Source organism: Nelusetta ayraudi, unplaced genomic scaffold (assembly GCF_046127955.1).
Source record: "Nelusetta ayraudi isolate G7.1 ecotype Tasmania unplaced genomic scaffold, CSIRO-AGI_Nayr_v1 ptg000313l, whole genome shotgun sequence".
Classification (NCBI taxonomy): Eukaryota; Metazoa; Chordata; class Actinopteri; order Tetraodontiformes; family Monacanthidae; genus Nelusetta; species Nelusetta ayraudi.
This window is the reverse complement of record NW_027466360.1, coordinates 2490-23928: the sequence shown is the minus strand read 5'-3', so window position 1 is coordinate 23928 and position 21439 is coordinate 2490. Positions and strand designations below refer to the sequence as shown.

General features: G+C 51.5%; 1 protein-coding gene across 1 annotated transcript; it reads right to left on the bottom strand.

Annotated features, from left to right (window-relative positions):
• Positions 1 to 256: 256 nt before the first annotated feature.
• On the bottom strand, positions 257 to 20958 carry ripor2 (RHO family interacting cell polarization regulator 2). Its single transcript, XM_076017343.1, has 21 exons — positions 20664 to 20958; positions 17836 to 17991; positions 17680 to 17758; positions 17425 to 17448; positions 17247 to 17300; positions 10992 to 11141; positions 9929 to 9992; positions 9746 to 9789; positions 9472 to 9597; positions 9177 to 9325; positions 8916 to 9045; positions 7195 to 8007; positions 6919 to 7100; positions 6629 to 6791; positions 6380 to 6512; positions 6121 to 6282; positions 5662 to 5817; positions 5352 to 5554; positions 5159 to 5242; positions 4412 to 4502; positions 257 to 2774 (listed from the first exon to the last, which is right to left on the bottom strand). Exons 1-21 carry the CDS (start codon positions 20756 to 20758, stop codon positions 2674 to 2676), a joined length of 3159 nt encoding a protein of 1052 aa, XP_075873458.1. The 5' UTR covers positions 20759 to 20958; the 3' UTR covers positions 257 to 2673.
• Between the last annotated feature and the right edge of the window lie 481 nt (positions 20959 to 21439).

Here is a 21439-nt window from a genome sequence, read left to right as displayed (position 1 = left end):
CATAGGTACACCCGGGGAAAAAGAAATCCAGGAAATCATTGTATGACTTAAATAATTTAATTGTATACTGGTGCAGAAAATAAGTAGTGTTTAAATATTTTACAAATACCTATGCTAAACCTCAGGGACCTCATCTTTTTAAGTGAGACAACTTGCAGAATCAGTGGCTGCCAAATCTCTCAGACTCTTCATGGTTGCTGCATGTTCTGCTTGTCTGCAGTTTGATGATTGCACTTCAAACAATCGTCAGGCTTAGTCCTAAGTATGCAAAAATAAACTTTATTGCAACTTTTGATGAGCAGAAAATACTGACAACTGAAGAATATTCTGCAAATAAATGGACGTTACAAAGGCGGCTGACTTGCAAAGGTGGACATGGAGCAAATTCAAACTTCTTAAACACTCTGAATATTTCAAATGCATTTTGAACCTTGTGGTGAAAGATTAGTTAGTCCAGAGATCGCAAAAAAACAAACAAAAAAAAACCCCTTAAACACTGAGAAGTTAAAGTGTATTTCCAAAATACTTAACTGCTGTTCACATCATAGAAGAAAGTTATATGGAGCAGGTCCCACAGAGTAATGTACAGGAAATTACCTCTAGCGCCATCTTGAGCTTTTAGTCGTGACATCACACAGATTATAATACAAAGGGGGAAAAATAGATCATAAAAATCTTGTTGAGTCAGTATGGCTTCTGGACTGTGCAGTAAGTTTCACTGTGGGTTAACTTGTGCTTATCAGAGCATTCTGGGCAAAATGTAGATGACATTTTCCTTAACGAATGAGCTTTAATTAAAACATTTTCAAAATCATTTATTCCTTTGGTTACTGGAAATCTAAGTGAGTAATAACGTAACATTTCTAATATATACCGTCCCGTCACTTTTGGGACCTTTTCTTAAGGTAAAGTAAATCTGTGCTGCTGTTAGTTAATTAGCAAACCTTAATCCACCAAAATAATTTATCTAATATAATCCATTCAAAATAAACTCCAATTAAAAATTATGCAGCGGATCATTTGCACTGTGACGAAACAATACACTACACTGGGTACCCAACAGTAGCCCGGCTCAAAAATAGAACTTAAATACACAACGCATTTACATAACGCCATTGGCTCTATTGCTCAAAGGAAAATGAGGATTACACAGGAAGTAATCATAATAATAATCATCATAATAATAATAATAATAATAATAATAATAATAATAATAATAATCGTAAAAAATAAATAAGATGCATGATAAAACAAGTTTTGTAACCGCGCACCAGCAACAGACTCAGTAGTACAGTTAGAATGAGGAAGGTCGGGATCAGTTGAAGACCAGGTCGTACCGAAAAACTGAGCTAAATTCCAAGTTTACGTCCCGTTTGAATACACGACAAAAACAAAAACAAAAAAAACAAAACACCTGACCGACCGGGCACACGGATGCTCCCGCCTGTACATTTAGTAGGAAAAGTGCCTGACAAAGACTCCAAAGCACATTTATTGCCCTCAACTTGAACTCTGAACCTGGAAAAATACATTTACAAGCTTCCCGCTCGACCAACGTCAAGGCCCCCCCGACGGTCAAATCTGACCTCGTCAGACACCTTCGGCCGTCAGCTATGTGCAAAGAGACTTCACCTATGTACACAACTAAATTGCACTTGCTCAGCCACAGAGACGTCTGCAGCTGCCCGCCGCCCACCCCGCCTGCCAGCCTGGCTTTACCTCCGTCAACCCCCAGCGGTTGGACAGCCGAGGTCGGGAATCACACGCCAGACTTCCAGCTTCACGCTCACTGTGACGCCACGTTTCTCCCAGAGGCCGCGACTCTCCGACCGTCCTGCCTGCCTGCCACAGAACACCACGACTCTCAGCCCCCCCCCCGCCCCCCAGAATCCCTGAAACTCAAAGTGAGAGAGACACTAGAAAACAGAACATTAAATAAACCTCCAACGCAAAGTGCATAAATTACACCTGGCCGTGTAAGATATGCCGTATTTACATGCTGAACGACAGTGCAAATCTCAATCTCAGAGCACCACGGTGCATTTTGTGAGGAAAACAACAAGAGAAGAGAAGATTAAAGGCAACAAAAGCAAGAAAGAAAAACAAAACAAAACAGTGATGGTACAAAAGTCAGCGTATACTGCATGACTGATGATTCCAGAACCACCTGATGAGTGAGTGAGTGACTGACACGAGTGGTTTTCTGCAGCGGTGCACAGCTTGGTGAGTGAGGTTATCATCATCATCATCATCATCATTATTACTATTATCATTATTATTATTTTCAGAGATGCTTCGGCTCAAACGCTGTTGTCCCTCGGTCTTCCCAGCGGCCGCGTGTCAAACTGTCCGCTCAAACTCCATCTCCGACCGCTGCGCCTGGCTCAGACTGCAGGGGGCGTGCCGACGAGGTGGCGAGGAGTGAGAGCAGAGGCTGAGAGTGCGCGGGGGGGAGCGAGAGCAGAGAGTGAGTTCGTGATTAAGACGTCGGTTCCCCCGGCGGGGAGGCAGTAACAGCGCCGCGGTGTAAAAAGCCATGATCAATAAAAGTGATCGGTGGAGTCATAAAGCCCTGTGCAGAGTGGGGGGGGGGGGGGGTCAAGCCCAGAGGCGGTGCTGCCCTCCCTCTGGAGGTCGGGCTCAGGCGTGATGTGAGATGTTCTTCCTGCGGGCTCAGAAGGCCGTGGTGACGGCGTTCCCTCGCCGCGTCCCCAGCCGGATCATCTCCCCCGGTACCGTGTCCAGCTGCTCGTAGGCCAGCCGGCCCTCCTCACCTGCAGCACACAGTGTGAGCACAACCACAGCGTCCACAAGTCACATCCGGGATCCCATTGGACATTCCTCACAAAATAGTAATGGAAACAAACTCATAATATTAACAATAACAATACATAAGCGAGACAATGAGAAGCTACTGGGTGCAGATCCATAAACATATAAAAAATGTATTTAATGTAAACGTCCCTTTTAATTGTGACAATGTGTATTTGGGCAGCATCTCGTCTGAAACATGGAACACCAAAGAGAAAACACTGCTGACTGTGTGATTGGCAGCCAGTCAGAAACCTGTTGAAAGTAGAACCGCCCACCACTGATGGCTGGCTTGACATGGTATATGATATTGATGTTATGGAAAAGATATCCTATTCTCTCAAGGGTTGAAAGAGGAACGTTCTATAGGATCTGGTCCAAATGGAGCGAGCGCGTCAAACCAATTCCATCTGATTTCATATGAATGTGCTTTTGTTTTGTTTTATACATCCTCCTTTCTTTAGTGATACTTCTCAGGTGCTGCGCTCCCCACTTCTGTTATGTTTTGTTATTGTTATGGTTTTCAACAACAACCAGTGATAGTCCGGGAAAAAAAACAAAACCCAGAAAGGCAGAATGGACAAATTCTTCAGAACATTACGTACTTGTTTTTCTACATATTTTTATTTTTGACCGACTAAGTCTGTATTGAACGTATGCAATGAAAATTTGCCTTTCTAAATAAAAAGATCATTTGAAAAATAATTCCATATACTGTATACCAGGCGTGGGCAAACTACGGTCCAGGGGCCAAATGCAGCTCGTTAAACTTTTTAATCCGGCCCGCCGAACTTGAAGAAGTCAATATGAACAGCAAGTAGGTCAGAAAATAGCTGTCTTTCATCCGTTTATTTCAGTCTTCTAAGAGTCATTTCATCCATCCATCCCTTTTCAATAGCCGCTACTCCCTGAGCTCAGGGTCACGGGGGTCTGCTGGAGCCAATCCCAGCTGTCCGAGGGCGAAGGCAGGGTGACACCCTGGACAAGAGGCCGGTTCATCACAGGGACAAGTTAGAGTTTCCACTGCACCTCACATGCATGTTTCTTTTCTGGAGTGTGGGAGGAAGCTGGAGAGCCTGGAGAGAAGCCAGCTGACACAGGGAGAAGATGCAAACTGCACCGACAACCTGCTGGCTGTGAGGCGCCAGCGCTAACCGCGGCGCCACCTTGTGGCCCCATAGTCATTTTGACAAAGCGCTGAAGACCGTCTATTGACATTAAAGCACAGGTATTCTCCATATCCCATCATATATATTTTCTCCTCCTATGAGGAGGGTCGTCACAACAATCTGCTGCTGCTGCCGCTGCTGCTGCTGCTGCTGCTGCTGCTGCTGCTGCTGCTCCGGCCCCTCGCTCAAGACTGTCGAAGCCTTTGTGGCCCACCAGTCAAACAGTTTGCCCACCCCTGCTGTACACAGCACCTGTGTCGTGATGAGGTTATCAGTGAGTTATTCTAAACATGGATCGTTTTGACCATACGTTCAACAGTGCAGCAGCTCTAAAAAAAATTTTAAAAAAAGACCCTGTTTCAAATACGATGCATTTGTTATAAATGTTGCTGAACAACATCCCGCCGCTGACCGTCCATCCATCTACTGACCGAACGTGAGCAGAGTCTCGATGGCGACGTGGCGAAGCTCCTCGTCCGCCGAGTCGCACAGGGCCACCACCGCCCTGATGCTCTCCACCGCCTGCAGACAGAAATAACTCTTGTTAGAAATAAAACTTGTCCTTTTAACGACGTCTACACGGGCGTAGGCGTCGCACTACACAACTGCCTCCGACATCTGGAGGGATGAGACGAGTTTATTCTTGGAGCCGACAGCAGCAAGACGAGACCCGTCGTATTTTTAGATAAAGACTCTGACTGTCAAATGATTTGGCCTTTAGCAGATTGAAAAGATTAAAATAACATTGTTTATTTTTTTTGTTTGTTTTGCTCCATTGATCATTTAGTGGTTGGATCTTAAGGCTTTAATAAGCTTCAGCTTCCTACTACCGCTTCTTTTGAATTTGGACACATGTTATATGTGGTTATAATTGTTCAAAAAAAAATAAATGATTGATTGATTGATTCATAGTTGATGCTGTTCTTAACCTGGCCAGGACAACAGGCGCAAGTCGCTTACAACATCGTTCCTTGCTGTTTGATATCAACGTCTTATTGTCACGGCAATCACTAACGCATTTCGCAATCACATGTGCAGGTTGAGGTAGAAGGGTTGAGTTAGTCCAGTTGACCTGGATGACTGAGAACCTTCACAGACACATGCAGGTTAGAAACCACCTGATCGGGGGCGGGGCGAAGCACATGTGAGCCTGTAATGTGAGCGACAAGGCCACTGACCTGCAGGCAGCTGAGAGCCGAGCAGGCGGCCCTCTGGCTCTGACCTCCGGCCTCCGACAGCGCCTGGGTGTAGTGCTCCACCGCCTGCAGCCCACCGAGGAGAGAAGGAAAGAAAAAAAACCCACGCAAGTGTGAGTCCACGTCCGTCGGCACCGCGAGGGCGAGAAGCTGCTAACACACACAAGCGCCGCACCCTGGCCTTGAAGTGGCTGCGGGACGCCCCGGACGAGAGGTAGCTGGCGGCTGCCTTGTTGACCCGGAGGTCGTCGGCGGTCAGCAGGGAGGCCAGGGCCCTCAGGGTGCTGCTCCGGGGCCACAGGGTGGAGACGGGAACCTCCTCCAGCTCCGCCAGACACCGCGAGAAATCCCCGCCGGCCAGGACCTCGGAGAAGACGTCTGCAGGGATGGGAGACAGAGACGCCGTTGAAGACACCCTCCTCCTCCTCCTGCACCTCCTGCACCTCCTGCACCTCCTGCCGAGCCGAGCCGACCCTCCTACTCACCCTCTCTGGCCAGATGCAGCAGGTGCGTCTCCATGTCCTGCACCTCGTGCTGGATGATGTAGGCGTAAAACTGGAAGACGGTCAGGACGTCCTGGGAGAGCGCGGCTGGGATCAGGTCGTTCCTGTCCACCATCTTCCCGGCAATGAAGCCAATCACTGCAGAGGAATCGCAAAGGAAAACAGTGGCGTGAAATGAAGCTTTTGTTGAATGATCTTTATTTGCTGCAGATGCAGACAATGAGCACTGCAGAGAGGGAGAGCTGCTACACTGTTATAGAGCTGCGCAAAATATGTCTTGCAACTGCAGATGGATGAAGGAGAACTCATGAAAGATCTCATTGGCAAACCAAACCAGGACCTTCAGTGACTGAGCGAGCCAGACGGACAGACAGACAGACGGACAGACAGACAGACAGACAGACAATAAACAGAGAAGTGGCAGAAACAAACAGCAGAAACCTGCGTCTGCGCTGCACGGGTGCCTCTCCTGCAGCGCCGCCGCGTGCTGCTGCCTCATGTGCTGGAACACTCTGTCCAGCGTGGTGTGGAAGAGTCCCGCCGAGCCGCTGCACTCCGACCACAGCGTCATCAGCTGCGGGCGCTCGGCCAGGCCGGGCAGCACTGGAGGGGAGGGGAAATGAAGGGAAGAATGTTACCGGAGGGTCATAGAGAGAGAGAGAGAGAGAAAACATCCCCGAACATCCTCGCAGGAACCCACCGTCAGCCGCGGACGTAATGGCTCCCAGCCTGTCCACGCTGATCTCAGCCAGCTCCTCCAGCAGCTGGGTCTGGCCCGACAGCTTGAGGAGGAGGCTGCGGCGCTGCCACACACTGACCCCGCTGGTCAACAGCTGTCATTACAGCAGAGACAGAAAGAAAAGCAAAAACAATTGCAGGGTGAGAAGCCGGAATGACAGGCAGCGAGTGATCATTCATCACGACGGGCCGGGTGGGAGGGTGGCGCCACCTGGATGAGGTGGTTGCAGTACTGCAGGTGGATGACGATGGCCACGTCCAGGTTCTCATTGCCTGTGGTGAGAGGCAGGGGGCTCCCCGCCACACTGTTGCCCACCCCAGTGTCCTCGGTCAGGGCCTCGCTCAGGTGGCCCCTGGCCTCCGGATGGTGGCCCCTAAGGAGAGTGCACAGTGTGAACACCAGGTGGCAGCAAAGGCGCACACACGGCCACATGAATGACACATGAATCCAGATTCCCCCCCACCTCTAGCCAGATTGAAAATATCCACGGTGCCACTCACCCGATTGTCTCCCCGTCCGCGTCGAAAAGCGGCGACCTCTGCGGGATGCCGAGGGCGGCCGCGTCGTCCCCGGTGTCCTCGTCGTCAAAGTCGGAGGTGTTGAGGAAGTCGAAGCTCTCCAGGGCGCTCTCCACCGTCAGGCTGAGGCTGGACGACCTGCTGCGGTGACCCGGCAGCCGACACTGAGGGGCAGAAACCAGGGAAGTCAGCAACTTCCCCGTTACGGTCGCTTCAAAAAGAATACGAGATAAAAGTGTCAGCGCCGTGCTGGAGCACCTTGAGCAGATCCTCCAAGCGCATGACTTCCTGCTCCAGGTCCTGCAGCTCTCGGCAGCGGTGGGTGAGGGACTCCAGCTTCATCAGCAGGCAGTGGATGGCCTCCTCCAGGCTGCTCTCCAGGAAGGCCCTGCTGCCCTCGCCCGCCCAGCCCAGGCTTCCTCCTCCCGCTTGTCCTCCTCCTACTCCTCCTCCTCCCTCTCCTCCTTCTCCTCCTCCCTCGCCGTCCGTGGAGCTCCCACTAGGGGGCGCGATCTCCGAGGAGGTCAGCCTCCTCACCAGCTGCCTGGTCAGGCTGCCCGCCTCCTCCGTGTCCAGCTCCAGGGGTTTCAGCTCGTCGGCGTGGTCCAGGAAGACGTCCTCGGGCGCCACGGTGGACAGGTGTCCGTCGGAGCAGAGCGACGGGGCGGCCGAGCGGGAGCCCGAGTTCCGCTGGGACTCGGTCCGCTCCCACTCAGAGTCCTCGGCCACCTCGGCCTCGTCGCTGGCCAGGCTGCCGCTGGTGGCCCTGCTCCCTCTGCTGCCCGTCTCGCCATCCTCCTCTTCCTCCTCCTCCTCCTCTCCCTCCTCCTCCTCCTCCAGATGCTCCTCGGCGATGGAGTCCTCCCTGGTGGGGACGATTTGCACGGGCGGCGGCTCCACTTCCGGAGGCGTGACCGTGATCTCAGGGTTGGACTGCCCCGACGAGTGGAAGCTGGGGGCGGGGCTTGGGCTGGGCGTGGAGCCGGAGGTGTCGGAGAAGGTGAAGGAGAGGCGCTTGCACTCGGCGACGCCGCAGCCGCCGTTCTCAAAGACGTCGTCCGGAAGCGTGGACTGAAAATAAAACAACAGAGAAATGTGAAAAGGAGTCTGGAGTCTGGACTCTTTTAAAGCTGCCATGAAAACACGCTCAGCTAGAAAGGCTTTCGAGTGTTAAAGGGAAATGAGAGGAGAGCACGATGGCCTTGGATTGGTATCCACTCCTCCATCTGTGACTGCTTGGCTTTTTACAAGCACATATATGGATCACAGGCAGCAGGGATCACATGACATCTCCTCCAGACTTCCTGTCATGGTAACCCAGACAGCACCTGGAGCTCTGAGAGTCTCAGGATACCACAACATCACAGCAGAGCAGCTGTGAGCAGGAAACACGGCACCGCAAAGCAAAACCTTCCAGCAGGTCCAGCAGAGGAAGCAGCCTCACATGATGTCCTGCAGCTCTGCAGCTCGCACGACAGTCATGCACAGCGACACCAGAGTCTCAAAGTGATCACGACACACACACACTCACACTCACACACACACACACACACACACACACACACACTCACGTAGACCTCCAGGCTGGATTTGGGCCGAGGCCACAGCGACGAGAGGTCGCCGAAGGAGCGAGTGCGCCTGAGCTTCTCCAGCAGGGCGACTCGCAGCGCCTGCAGGAAGGAGAGGCGCTGGCGCTCCCGGGGGTGAGGCCGCCACTTCTTTACACAACACGGGGTGGCACAGCGTGTTGGAATGAGAGAGCGAGCGGGGAGTGACAGCGCGAGGGAGACGGGTGAGGGTTAGTGGAGGGGTGAGGACGCCGCGTCAAGCAAAGAGGCCAGAGGCGGCGTTTCACAGTTAGCCGCGACTCGGGTTAGCGAGCAGGGGCGACGTCATCGTCACGTGACCGCATCGAAGTAAAAGGCCGGAAATAATGACACGGATCCTGGGCGAGGAACACCCGATTTGCGTGCACTTACGAAGAAGGCGGAGTCCTGGAAGGTGGGCGTGTCCGGCGTCCCCTGGCTGTACACCGACACGCGTCGCTGCAGCGCCGCCGCCTTGCTGACGTTGCCCGACGACAGAGTCAGGTCCTCGACGTCGAAGGGGCTGCAAGAGGAGAAGAAGAAGAGGAGGAGGGATTCCCGCTCAGCCGCAGTCAACACATTTGAGGCCAAATTGTGCTTCACAGCGCAGGGAGACAGAGGGAGGGGTTGAGGGTGTGGGCGTGGTCTACTTACTACCACGTGACCTCCAGGTTGAGCTTGATGGTGCCCAGGTCGTTGACGTCCACAGCCACCACCTGAGGCATGGCCGTGAACAGGTCCTTGGTCTCGCAGATCACGCTGCCCACCAGCATGTGGGTGGCCAGGCCCTTCAGCTCGGTCACCTGATCACACACACACACACACACACACACACACACACACACACACACACACACACACACACACACACACACACACACACACACACACACACCTTAAAAAGCTGTCCTGTTTGTCAGAGAAACAGGCACCCGGCTCCCCGCCGCACCTTGATGTTGATCAGGTCGGCGATGAGAGGCATGAAGACCATCTCATCCCCGTCCCAGCTCTGTCTGGAGTTCACCTCGATCCGTCCCTTCAGCTTCCAGCGCTGGCGGCCGTAACGCATGAAGATCTGCAAGGAAAGGAGAGAAATAAAGTCAGCTTCAAGTCGGAGAGTGGAGCGATTTATAGGTCCAGTGCAGGCCAGTCCCTCTCTCCTGTAGAGCTTCCTGCATGATTCAACTGTTGTGTTTTTGGAATAGTTAAATAAATGGACCTGCCTCGTACTGGTCTCCTGGACACAGCCGGGCGAAACCTGCCAAACCTGCCGGAGAGACAAAAAGAGGCGCAGTGAGAACAGAGAAACACATCACGTGATGCACACTTGAGGGCACAGCAGCGAGCAGCGCTGGAGAGAAGGGACCGAAGCAGAGCGACTGCACGCTCTGATCTCCGAGGCTCACCTTTCATTCTGATGTGAAACTCTCCCAGCAGGTTCTCCAGCTCGCTCTCAAAGGCACTCATGTTCTGAGGAAGAGGATGAAGGATCAGATCAGGGCCGTTAGCGCCAAACAGGAGGCATCGTCACTGCGCTGCCAGTTTGTTTGCGTCCTCACTGGATTTCAACTGGTTTCAACACAACGTGCCGTGACGCAGCTGATGGTATAAACAAAAAACAAAACAAAAAAAAACCCGCCAACAGATGCATTGGGACCGATGAAGAGGAAACTTTGCTGATCTCCAGATTAGCAGATCTTTCCCTCGACTGGCCAAGTTGTGTGTTGCCATGGCGACAGCCGCTTTTGTTTTCCTCATTCTGGAACCTGGACAAGCGTTTATTACAACCACCTGCACTGAGTCTGTGAAGATCCGTTGATCCCGGTAGAAAGGATTTTATTTTGAAAAGAACAATTTTAAAAACACAAGAAGACGTTTCGGTGAACTGCGTTTTTCAGGATGAAGTCATTGGGCTGTCATGTGACCTCAGTCACGTGACCCTGATGTGTCTATAACTGCCAGAGCTACTTCCTGTGGACCAAACCACCGATGAAGGTGTTTGGATGAACCCCAAAACGTCTTGTGTTTTAAAATAAAATCCTTTTTACAAGAACCACCTGTACTGCCACCTAGTGACAGATCTTATATATAGATCTTATAATATTCAGCAGCCTTTCTTATCATATGTTGAGGATATGGAGGCAGAAAACATTGCACTGTAACCACCTGCCTTCACCTGCCTTCACCTGCCATCACCTGCTGCCATCTCTTTTCCCTGTATTCTCTCTCTCTTTGTCTGTCACACCTGGCCATGTTAATCCTGCACTCAGAAGCCTTCACTCTGTACTTCTGTACTCCTGTCACCATCAGTCTGGGGTTGGGGGCGGCGGGGGGGAGGGGGGGGTGGAATAGATTTACTCTCCTGTTTCTGTTTCGTGGACCTATGTCGAGTAGTGAACTGTAAATGATAAAATAAAATAAAAATAAAAGACCTTGATTAAAAAAATAACTAAAAAAGAGCGCTGGTACCTCGGTGTACTCCTTGTAGCGGCGGTTGACCTCGGCGATGCTCTCCTTGGTGCCCTTAGTGGACGGGGACGAGGAGAAGGCCTGCTTCATCCTGCTGGCTCCCTCCCTCAGCCGGCTCTGGATGCAGAAGGCCTCGTACAGCTCGTCCACCTGGAGGCAGAGAGAGAGAGAGAGAGAGAGAGAGAGAGAGAGAGAGAGAGAGAGAGAGAGAGAGAGAGAGAGAGAGAGAGGCAGAGAGAGAGAGAGAGAGGGAGAGAGAGAGAGAGTGAGGGAGAGAGAGCGAGAGTGAGAGAGAGAGGCAGAGAGAGAGAGAGAGAGAGAGAGAGTGAGGGAGAGAGAGCGAGAGAAAGAGCGAAGAGAGAGAAAGAGAGCGAGAGAGACGGCGAGGCCGCCAACTCCGATCAACATCCTGCTGATGGAGCGCCGGAGCGACAAACTCTCACATTCATTAGCGCACACACACACACACACACACACACACACACACACACACACACACACACACACACACACACACACACACACACACACACACACACACACCTCTCTGAGCTCCCACTAAACTTCTGAAAAGTTTATCAAGTTATGTAAGAAACACCCGAGATGCAGGAAGCAAAGTCCTTAAAAAACACAAACCGCCATCTAAATTATTCCAGGAAGTTCCCGCATGGCGCCGGCATCCGCGCAGTGTTCAGCGATGTGCGTCCACGGCTCGTCAGCGGCAGCAAAAAAAACTAAAAAACCCCCCTGTATATGTATGATATAACACTAAATGAGTGAAGTGACGTGCAGGACAGGTGCAGCCGCTGTGCCGGGCCTGGTTAGCGAGTCTCCGGGGACGCAGCCCAACGACAGACGGCGTTCTGAGCCCGTTTGGTGCCGAGGCTTCAGACAGGAAGTCCGCCGGGAGCCCATTCATCAGCGTCCTGCTGCCACGGCATGAAGCGAGGAGCTGACGCAAGAGTGCCACAGGTCTGCCGGAGCCAAGAGGGTGCCGGTCGGATCCGGTTCTGATTGGCTCTTTGGGCCTCAGAGACGCAACATTTGTTCTCCTTAGCGCCAGAAAGTGACGGCAGCGCCGCTTTCAAGCTGCGGCTGCAGGCGGGAAGCAACAGATTTTTAATTGAACTGAATCATTCGAGTCCTTTCGACTCCATTTCTTCCCTCTAAAAACGTTCTGGCGGACTGACGCTTTTCCCAGCATCCCGTCTGCAGCTCTCTGGCATCCCGGACGTGGCCGCGTGGAGGAAAAAAAAGAAAAGAAAACACCTCTGATGAGCCTCATCAAAGGGAAGTATTAGAGGCGGCCTGACGAGGGAGATGAAATATTGATGCCTGCTGCACTTTATGGCTCTCATTAGGGAGAAGTGGGAGAAAATGGGCCATTCAGGCACCACAGTACCGGCCGGCCGGGCCGGCCTGAGTGCTGTGTGTGTGTGTGTGTGTGTGTGTGGGTGAGCAGACTGTGGCCGTCTGCGCATGTTTTACATGCATGTGCAGACGGCGTGTTTTGACGCTGCGGTCGGTGGGAACTTGAGGCTCTGTAGAGAAACAACAGGAAAGTTCTGGCGGACTGACGCTGCGTCATAGACCCAGCCCAGCAGCAGGGTCCAGAACAGAACAGGCTGAGAGCAGCCGCTGGCGCTGGCTGACTCTCTGTGGCAGGGACCCCACCCTGGTCTGCCCACCCGCCTGTCTGTCCGTCTGTCTGTCTGTGGTATGTGGTGTATGTGGTGAGGCAGCAGCAGCAGCAGCAGCAGAAGCAGCAGCAGCAGCAGATTCCAGTCGGCCATAAATAAAAATAAAAATAAAAATAAAAAGTCCACAGTCACAACCAGCAACCAGCGTGAAGTCAAACCAGAGCTCCTCGTTCAATCATCCTCATCGGCTCATTAAGCTGCTTCTTCTGTTTTTTTAATTGGCCCCAGTAGCAGCAGCCAAGGCCCCGCCCCCACCCAAACCCCACCGCCCCCCCCCCCCCTTCCGTCTCCTTCAAGGAAATGCCCCTTTGAAGGTCTCTCTCTCTCTCTCTCTCTCTCTCTCTCTCTCCACATATTGCAGAGCCTCGGGCCCCCCCCCCCACAAACCAGGAACCCCGACCAGACAAAGAAAGGGGGGGGGGGGGGGGGAGAATCCAGCCAGAAAACCTCAACAGTGACAGATGGGTGAGATTTACACATTGAATAAATAATAAACAAACAAACAAACAAACAAACAAACAAAAGGGAAACGCCGGGCAAGAGAAAAAAGGGGCGACTGACTGACTGACTGACTGACTGACTGACTGACTGAGTCCTTTGAAGGCACCAGACGCTTCATGTCTGGCTCTACATGCTTTGTTTGCAGAGGAGAAGCCGTCCTATTATCATACTCAATGTAAAAGTGATTTCCAGGCACCAGATTCAGCAGTAACAGCTGCACTGCCTGATAGGATGAGGGAAATATATAATGTTTTATCAATTTACGTGATATTAAGAAACCCCCCCCCAGCCTAATTAGCCCTCTGTTGGCAGCCTCCTGCAGGAGAAGACGGGCTGTGACTGCTGCTGGTGGCGGAGGGTCTGCGAGGGGACTTTTGCATAATGTGAGGCGATGAAAGCCGCCACGCCTCAGTGAACAACGTCAGGTGCATAAATCCCACCGGCTTGAATTCACTTTAAAACCGCGAGGCCGTTTAAAGGGCGACTCCGGGCATCCCATAAACAGCAGCAGCAGCAGCAGCAGCAGCAGCATCTTGATGAGGTCTCAGGAGATGCGAGGAGGAGGGCGACGACAAGCTGCCTCTGTGTTGATCCCACAGACCCACAACAACCTCCACACACCTCACAGACCCTGGCGGTGACAATCTCATAGACGGCACACAAAGTAATGATTGACTGATTGATTGATTGACTGACTGATTGATATCTTTAGTGTGGACGTCAAGTTAAAAACCAGATTAAAATAAGAATAAACTGCTGCCCCCGCGACCTGACCCCGGATGAAGCGGTAGAAGAAGAAGAAGAAGAAGAAGAAGAAGTTCAAGAAATCAAACCAAACTGCAGCGGTGACTGCATCTGTGAATTCATCAGTCACTCAGTTTGCATGAGTGAAAAGGAGCAGGAAGGAGGAAACACAACTAAAACCATCTTCTTCCTCTCCTCTGATTGTGCACAGCTCTCCTTGCCGTCCCAGTCCTCCCCCTGCTCTCCGCTCCCCGCCAGATCAAGACAGTCCACCTCGCCGCCCGACTCGACTCCACACGGCGTGAAAGTGTGAGTTTAAAGGGATCGACGGCGCATCTGCTGATGTCTGAGCTTTTAAATAAGAGCAGAGAATCTTAAAGAGAGGCAGGAATCCTCTTAAGTTATGGCCATTATCCTGGATTGTAGGATAATATGACACACACACACACACACACACACACACACACACACACACACACACACACACACACACACACACACACACACACACACACACACACTCTGTCAGCTGCGGGGGGGCCGAGTGATTATAAGCAGATTAAAACAGGCGGACCACATCAAACACACACACACACACACACACACACACACACACATCTCCAGGGATCTGTGGCCGTGTGTGTGTGTGTGTGTGTTGGTGGCAAGATTAGCACTCGGCGGAAGCAGCAGCAGGGTGCTGTGGGCGGGGCCTGGTGGCTTGGTGGGTGGAGGGGAAACACATTTAGAAAAACATGACGAACGTGCCCCATATTAAAAATAATCACATGCACCGTCTGGGCCGCACGCACGCTGGCGCTGCTCAGCCAGCAGAACCCACGGGTTAGCTTCTGTCCCGGGAGGAGCAGGAGGAGCAGGAGGAGGAGCAGAGGGAGAGGAGGAGGAGGAAATGTGTGGCAGCATCACCTCTCACCTCTAATGACAACCTGCTGAAACAGTAGCCACACACACACACACACACACACACACACACACACACACACAGACACACACACACACACACACACACACACACAAGGCCGTCCTAGCTGCTGTATTGCGCCACCTGCCTTCTCTAATTATCAGCAGGACATCTGCAGCATAAATGGGGGGAAAATAGAGGGCAGCTGATGTGAGTCACACACACACACACACACACACACACACACACACACACACACACACACACACACACACACACACACACACACACACACACACACAGCTAACTGCTAAGTCATGGCAGGCAGCAGCTGTCCTGTACAGAGAGACGCTGCTGCGGCCGAACGCCGCTGATGACAAACACGTCCCAGCTGCTGCGGAGCTGCAGGAGAAAAAACCCAGAAAAAAAACAGCTGAGTGCTTTTTTTGTGTTGGCAGATGAGGCTGAGGAGGAAGACTGGGAAGAGTGGGAAGAGTGGGCTTCACTCGTAGGAAGACTGGAGAGCCACTCACTGCTGTAATTAATGACCACTGAGCATAGGGAGCAGAGCAGCTCTCCCTTTGTGTGTGTGTGTGTGTGTGTGTGTGTGTGTGTGTGTGTGTGTGTGATGAGATAAATCTAATTCGCTGACCTGGATGCTTTTTGTAGTTGCTCGTTGCTTTTTTGCTGAAACTCAAATATTGATTTCATTTAGTGGGACCTGCTGATGTGGAGCTTTTGAAAATGGACCAGACCTCCAGTGTGTGTGTGTGTGTGTGTGTGTGTGTGTGTGTGTGTCTGCGTCCATGTCCTCCCTCTTTAAAACGTCTCTGGAGGTTTTGAGATGCCAGCTTGTCAGAGAAGTCCGGTCCAGACCCTGCGAGGAGTTCCAGACCTCCTCCCCAGCAGCTCAGCTGAAGACACCTCTGCAGTGAGCACCCGACAGGTGGGAACACCCGACAGCTCCAGAGTTCACCCGTCTCCCCCTCAACTCTTTGGCTTTCTACCTGCGTGTGTGAGAAGACAAACGTGTCCCTCCCTCACGGAGCAGCGCTGATCTATTTCAGCTCGCAGGCCTGAGGAGCTTCAGCTGTTGAAGCTGCAGCGGCGGTGGCGGCTGCTGCTGCTGCTTGCATTTCTCCTCCTTTCCTGTCTGACAATAATTCCATTCTTCAAAGTGCCAAGCGACAAAACCCCGAGCCTCTCAAACGACCTCTGACACCGTCGCTCGCCTGTCAATCACTGCAAACTGCCTTGACCCAGATTCACTGTTGCCTCCAGGTTCCCTCACTCCAACACTTGAGCTTGAACACGCGGCTGCGTGCGCGGCTGCGTGCGCGGCTGCGTGCTCGGCTGCGTGCGCGGCTGCGTTGTCGTCACGCTGCTCCCACACTGAGGTGAGTTTCTATTGTGTGCGGAGGATGAAGGCCGACTCAGAGGGGTCGCAGCCAGTCAGCCAGTGGGGGCCGCAGGACTGAATGGGCTCCATCCTATGGTTGCCATGGTTCCGGCTGGAGCGCCACTGTTGTTTGTGTGTGTGTGTGTGTGTGTGTGTGTGTGTGTGCCGCCTCCATGGCCCGCTGTTCCGTCTGATTTGGTGCACAGCGAGGGAGACAATTACAGGAGGGATGAGAAAAGACGCGGGAGGCTGAGACGTCAGAGCAGCTGGCAGGAGGGACGAGGGAAGAGTTTCCTCCCTCCGGCAGCTGGAAGACCTTCTGGGGTCGGTGGTTCTGGACAGGAAGTCCATGGTGCGAACGCTGCGTCCTTGCTCCCAAAGTCCACATCAAAGAGTTGATGGCAGAAATGAGAGCCAGTGAGCCGCCCTAACCCCCCCCCCCCCCCTCCCCTCCAGTTCTGGATGGATCTCCAGCAGCAGCAGCTTAGCTTATTAGCTTAGCACGGAGCAGCAGCTGGAGTCGGGAGCACGTAGTTCCCGACGTCCTCCAGCTGGAAAACAACCTTGTGGGGGCCGACACCTCGGTCCATGGAGACTGCAGTGGTTTCATTCACTGCTGGCAGATTACTGTCATTTTTGTTGGGTTTTTTTTTTAGCTTTAGACTGAGCGCTAAGCACTGCTTCTGACACATGGCGGCAGACCTGGGGCAGAAAACACGGTCAAGAGCTGCTGAGTCATCATTTTGGACTTTCTTCAGTAAAAACAGGTAAACCCTACAAGGATGGACTGGACCTTCTGTCTGTTGGGTCTACTGGGGCCGTGTAAACCTCCTGAACTTAGGCAACGCCCAATAGACGCCTTTTGATAGAGGACAGAGTAGAGAGACCAAAACCCCCCCACCAACACCACACACACACACACACACACACACACACACACACACACACACACACACACACACACACACACACACACACACACAGGCTCCCACCTTGCTCATGTGAAACTCCAGACGCCTCATGTAGCGCTCGATGGTTTTGATTTGCTGCAGAGGAGACAAGAGACACGTCCAGCTCAGCCAATGACAGGAGAGCACGGTGACCAACCTGCCTCACTAGTGGGAAATTAAAAAATTTGTAAAAATGAAAACCAATAAAATATGAGCTCACCTTGTCCAGATCGTAAAGGACCCCCTGCAGAGAGAGAGAGAGAGAGAGAGAGAGAGAGAGAGAGAGAGAGAGACACACACACACACACACACACACACACACACACACACACACACACACACACACACACACACACACACACACACACACACACACACACTAATGGTTATTACACATATACAGCTGTGACTTTTTTGTTATCAACAGTTATCAACTTTTGATATATATATATATATATGTATTTATTTTTTTTACCAGGCGAGAGTTCCTCTTCATGTCTTTCATCAGAGACAACAGCTTGTCCAGTTCAGTCTGATGGACCTCAAGATACTCACTGCACCAGGAGGGAAACAAACACCACTGAGTAACTGTGTGTGTGTGTGTGTGTGTGTGTGTGTGTGTGCTGCTCACTCCAGGCCCTGCCGCAGCGCTGTGTACACCTCCTCCAGCCTCCTGGGCTGCGGCTCTCTGGAGCCGCTGCCTCCCTTGTGTCCCGCCAGGTGCGGCTTCTTGGACTTGGACTGAGGCTTCTTCTGTGCGGCCGAGTTCCCCATGAAGGAGTTGCACCTGCACGCAAACAAAAACAAGACACACACACACACGCACACACACACACACACATGAGCGAGCGTCGCCGAGCCGCCGTCCGAGTGCAGGAAGCCTGATTGAGCTCCTTTCTGCTGTGACGACTAAAAATAATCCGAATACTAAGAAGAAGATAAAAAAAAAACTGTGATGACTTGAAACTGCGAGTAAAAACCATGACGGAGGAAAAGGGTCGTCTGAAAATAAACCTCTGTGAAAGGAGGCCGAGGTTGAAAATATAAAACTCAATCGCGCACTTGATCTTCAGCTCTCAGATGTGCTTCTTCTGCAGGAAGTAGAGGGCGGAGCTTCCTGTTTACTTCAGTCTCAAAGCCATCGAACCGAATCTCAAGTCTTTTCATGTAATGATATCATGTTTAATTTAATGCTGCCGCCGCCGCCGCTTCGTAAAGCGACTCCAAAACCCCCAAACAAACAAACCAAAAAAAAAAAAAGATTTCAAAATAAAGGCCTCCCGTGGGTGAGATTCACTCCCATCTAAAGGTCAGGAAGTGCAACTACGGATGTTAATGCTGGTTTCCCACCATCACGATCATCCTTCTTACACAAACTGTGAGGCAAGTATGAATAAAATTTCCAAGCAGACTATTACAGACTATTAGTTATTACATTGTTATTACATTGTTAGGAGACAACTGCAGCTAATACATTTTGTTCCCATTGAGTCAGCTGGTCTCCGGCATTTTCAATGGGTGGAGTCGGCCCGTGCAAATCTTTGACATAACTTTTATATCTCACGTTACGCTGCAAATGTTTCGCGCGTGTGTTTTTTCTTGCGGCTGCCCTGCAGCTGCCCCAGCAACACGTTCCTCCGTATCACTTTACAGCCTGTCGGAGCTGCCTGAGAGAGGAAGCTTCGCGTCCCAGCCCGGCCGCCCCGACTGGGCTCGGTCCAAAAAGGAGAAGACGTGGAGGAAGAGTCATCAATCACTGGCCGGCGCCGAGATCACAAGCATGCAGGAGTGTCAGCTAGCGCCTCCCGCTGCCGCTCCTCCCTCACTGCAGGGCCAGCCGGGCCGTCCATCATCTGACATCTGCAGCAGCTGGAGCTCTTGAAAGCAACCGGCGGGAGTCAACACCGTTCCACTACAACTGCTGCTGCAAAAGTAATATAGAGGTGTTGGCTCTTCGGCACAACATATATATTTATATATATATATATATATATATATATATATATATAAATATATATATGTAAATATATATATTTTTAATTTACTCTGACTGGCAAACACCAAAAAAAAAAAGGTCAATTAGCTGCAACTGAAAACCAGGCAAATACTCGCATCTGCTTGACAAACCCTGTGTTGACTGTGTGACGTCATTTCCTGTGTTGTAAACACGCACAGCTGATTGTGTGTTTTTAAAAATTGGTCATTTGAAATGAAGGAAAGCCTGAACCGAGCAGGTTTTTTTGTTTTGTTTTGTTTATGACAGAGTGGTGCGTTTATGGTAAGTTGTTGTTATGGAGGTCCAGAAACTATAGAATTAAAGAAGACAGAAAAGGCCAATCAGAGGTTTGTCACATTTTTCTTGAAAAATCTTCAAGATGGCAAAAAAGAAAAGAAAAGAAAAGAAAAAGGTCAAAGGTCAAAGGTCCAGTGTCCTCAACTTGACCCTCCCACATTTCCACCGTTGATAAAAGAATCTTGACATGAAAGCCGTCCACTGATTTCAGCTGTGCGTCTGATGGATTTCATCACTCACTGCGCTAAACTTCATATTGTCTGCAGGCTGTTTAATATGCAGCTTGGCAGCCGTGGTTGTGTTGTCTCGGAGTTGCGTCGTCGTCGTCGTCGGGCAACGAACTCGCACGACCTCGTCTCCACTCTGCTCGTTATCACGGCGGCGACTCGTTCGCCCGCCCGCACGCACGCCAAAGTCTCGTTGTTCCATCCAATTACCTCCCTCGCCGTCTGGGCTCTGGGCTGAGGCGGCGGGGAGCCGTCTTGAAACACGTCCTCTCAGCGGGGCGGCGCCAGCCCACATCTGATATTTCTGGGATGTTTGAACGCTTTATTGGATTTTTTTTTTTTTTTTTTTCTTCCTTTTCATACAAAGAGGGTTCGAACTGTGGAGCAACTCGAGGTTGTTATTATCAACTTGTGTCTCGGAAGCAGGAAAGTGAGTTAGCTCTGCTCGGCAGCGCTGGATCATCATCAACTCCTCAACTCTCCAAGGCAGACTTCTCCAACCTCTCTCTCTCTCTCTCTCTCTCTCTCCCAGACTGATGGTTTTAATCTCAGAGCGATCACACTTATGTATTCATCATAAAGACAGAGGGAACATAAGCCGATTAAAAAACAGTACTGAAGCAAGACAATAAGAAGAAAGTGCAGTTTTGTGTCAACTCAGACGCTGCTGCCGCTGCTTCTCAGCCGCCCACACGAGGAAAATAAATGTGATTAGAAATACATAAATTTGCCTGATGGTCTGAAGAGCAGCGGCGATGACTTTTCACCAGCGCACTTTAAAAGGGGCAGGAAGTGTTTTGTTTTTTGTTTTTTTGTTTTTTACCTCTAGAGGGCGCTGCTGAGCGACCAACAGACGCAATAAGGCAGGTTCTTTTTCTGCGATGCAGATCAACCAACCCGCTTCCTCGACTTCAGGTTCTGACTTTTGTGTTTGCTCACCGAGAGCGGCGCTCCTGCAGCGTGCTGAAGCCGGCGAAGGACTGGCTCCTGATGATGCCGTTGGGGCCTCCGGGGGAGTGAGTGCCGGCCGCCATGATCTCCGGGACCCGAGACGACACACCTGAGGAGGAGGAGGAGGAGGAGGAGGAGGAGGAGCAAGCGTAAGTGACACAGACTCACTATCAAGGCAGGAATATCAGCAGCATCAGGATAAGGAGGTGAGTTGGTGGCACGTGGGATGTGGCTGAGCAGCATTCAGGGCCTGCTCCAACACGCCGCCGCCGCCACCGCCGCTCTCTGGCCCACTCAGCACCCGTCAGCCTTCACGCACGAGCCTCAAACACTCGCTGACGGGCCGACGTCACCGTCGCTTTGCTCCGAGAGTGCACCTACAACATTTCTCCGTGTCCCCCGCGGCCGAGCAGAGAGGATTGATGGTGGCCTGCTGCAGAGGCCGTTCCAGTGACTGACGGCTGTTTACACAAGAAAGAAGTTCCACCCGACACGGCGGAATGCAACGGTTGAGAGATCTGTTGTACGTAGCTTTTTCTTCTTAGGAACTGCATTTTTAAAATTTTTTTTTTTTTTTACCTTGTATCATTTTTCAAAAAAAAAAAAAGAAGAAGTTTTGTTCAGAAAAAAACAGACACTACTGCAGCATGCAGGCCTTTATTGACAAGATCCCACACCTGATTTTCCTTCTGTGCCTAACAGGCCACTTCCTGCACTCGTGTCTCTCTTTCACAGCCACTAATCAGCAGAGGACCAACCCGGAC

Excerpts from the sequence above, each read along its gene's own strand:
- ripor2 (XM_076017343.1), bottom strand. The coding sequence starts at position 20,758 with ATGGCGGCCGGCACTCACTCCCCCGGAGGCCCCAACGGCATCATCAGG. Across the intron at positions 17,992-20,663 it reads CTGCAGGAGCGCCGCTCTCG|GTGCAACTCCTTCATGGGGA; the intron begins GTGAGCAAACAC and ends GTTTGCGTGCAG. Across the intron at positions 4,503-5,158 it reads CGGCTCTCAGCTGCCTGCAG|GCGGTGGAGAGCATCAGGGC; the intron begins GTCAGTGGCCTT and ends TTCTGTCTGCAG.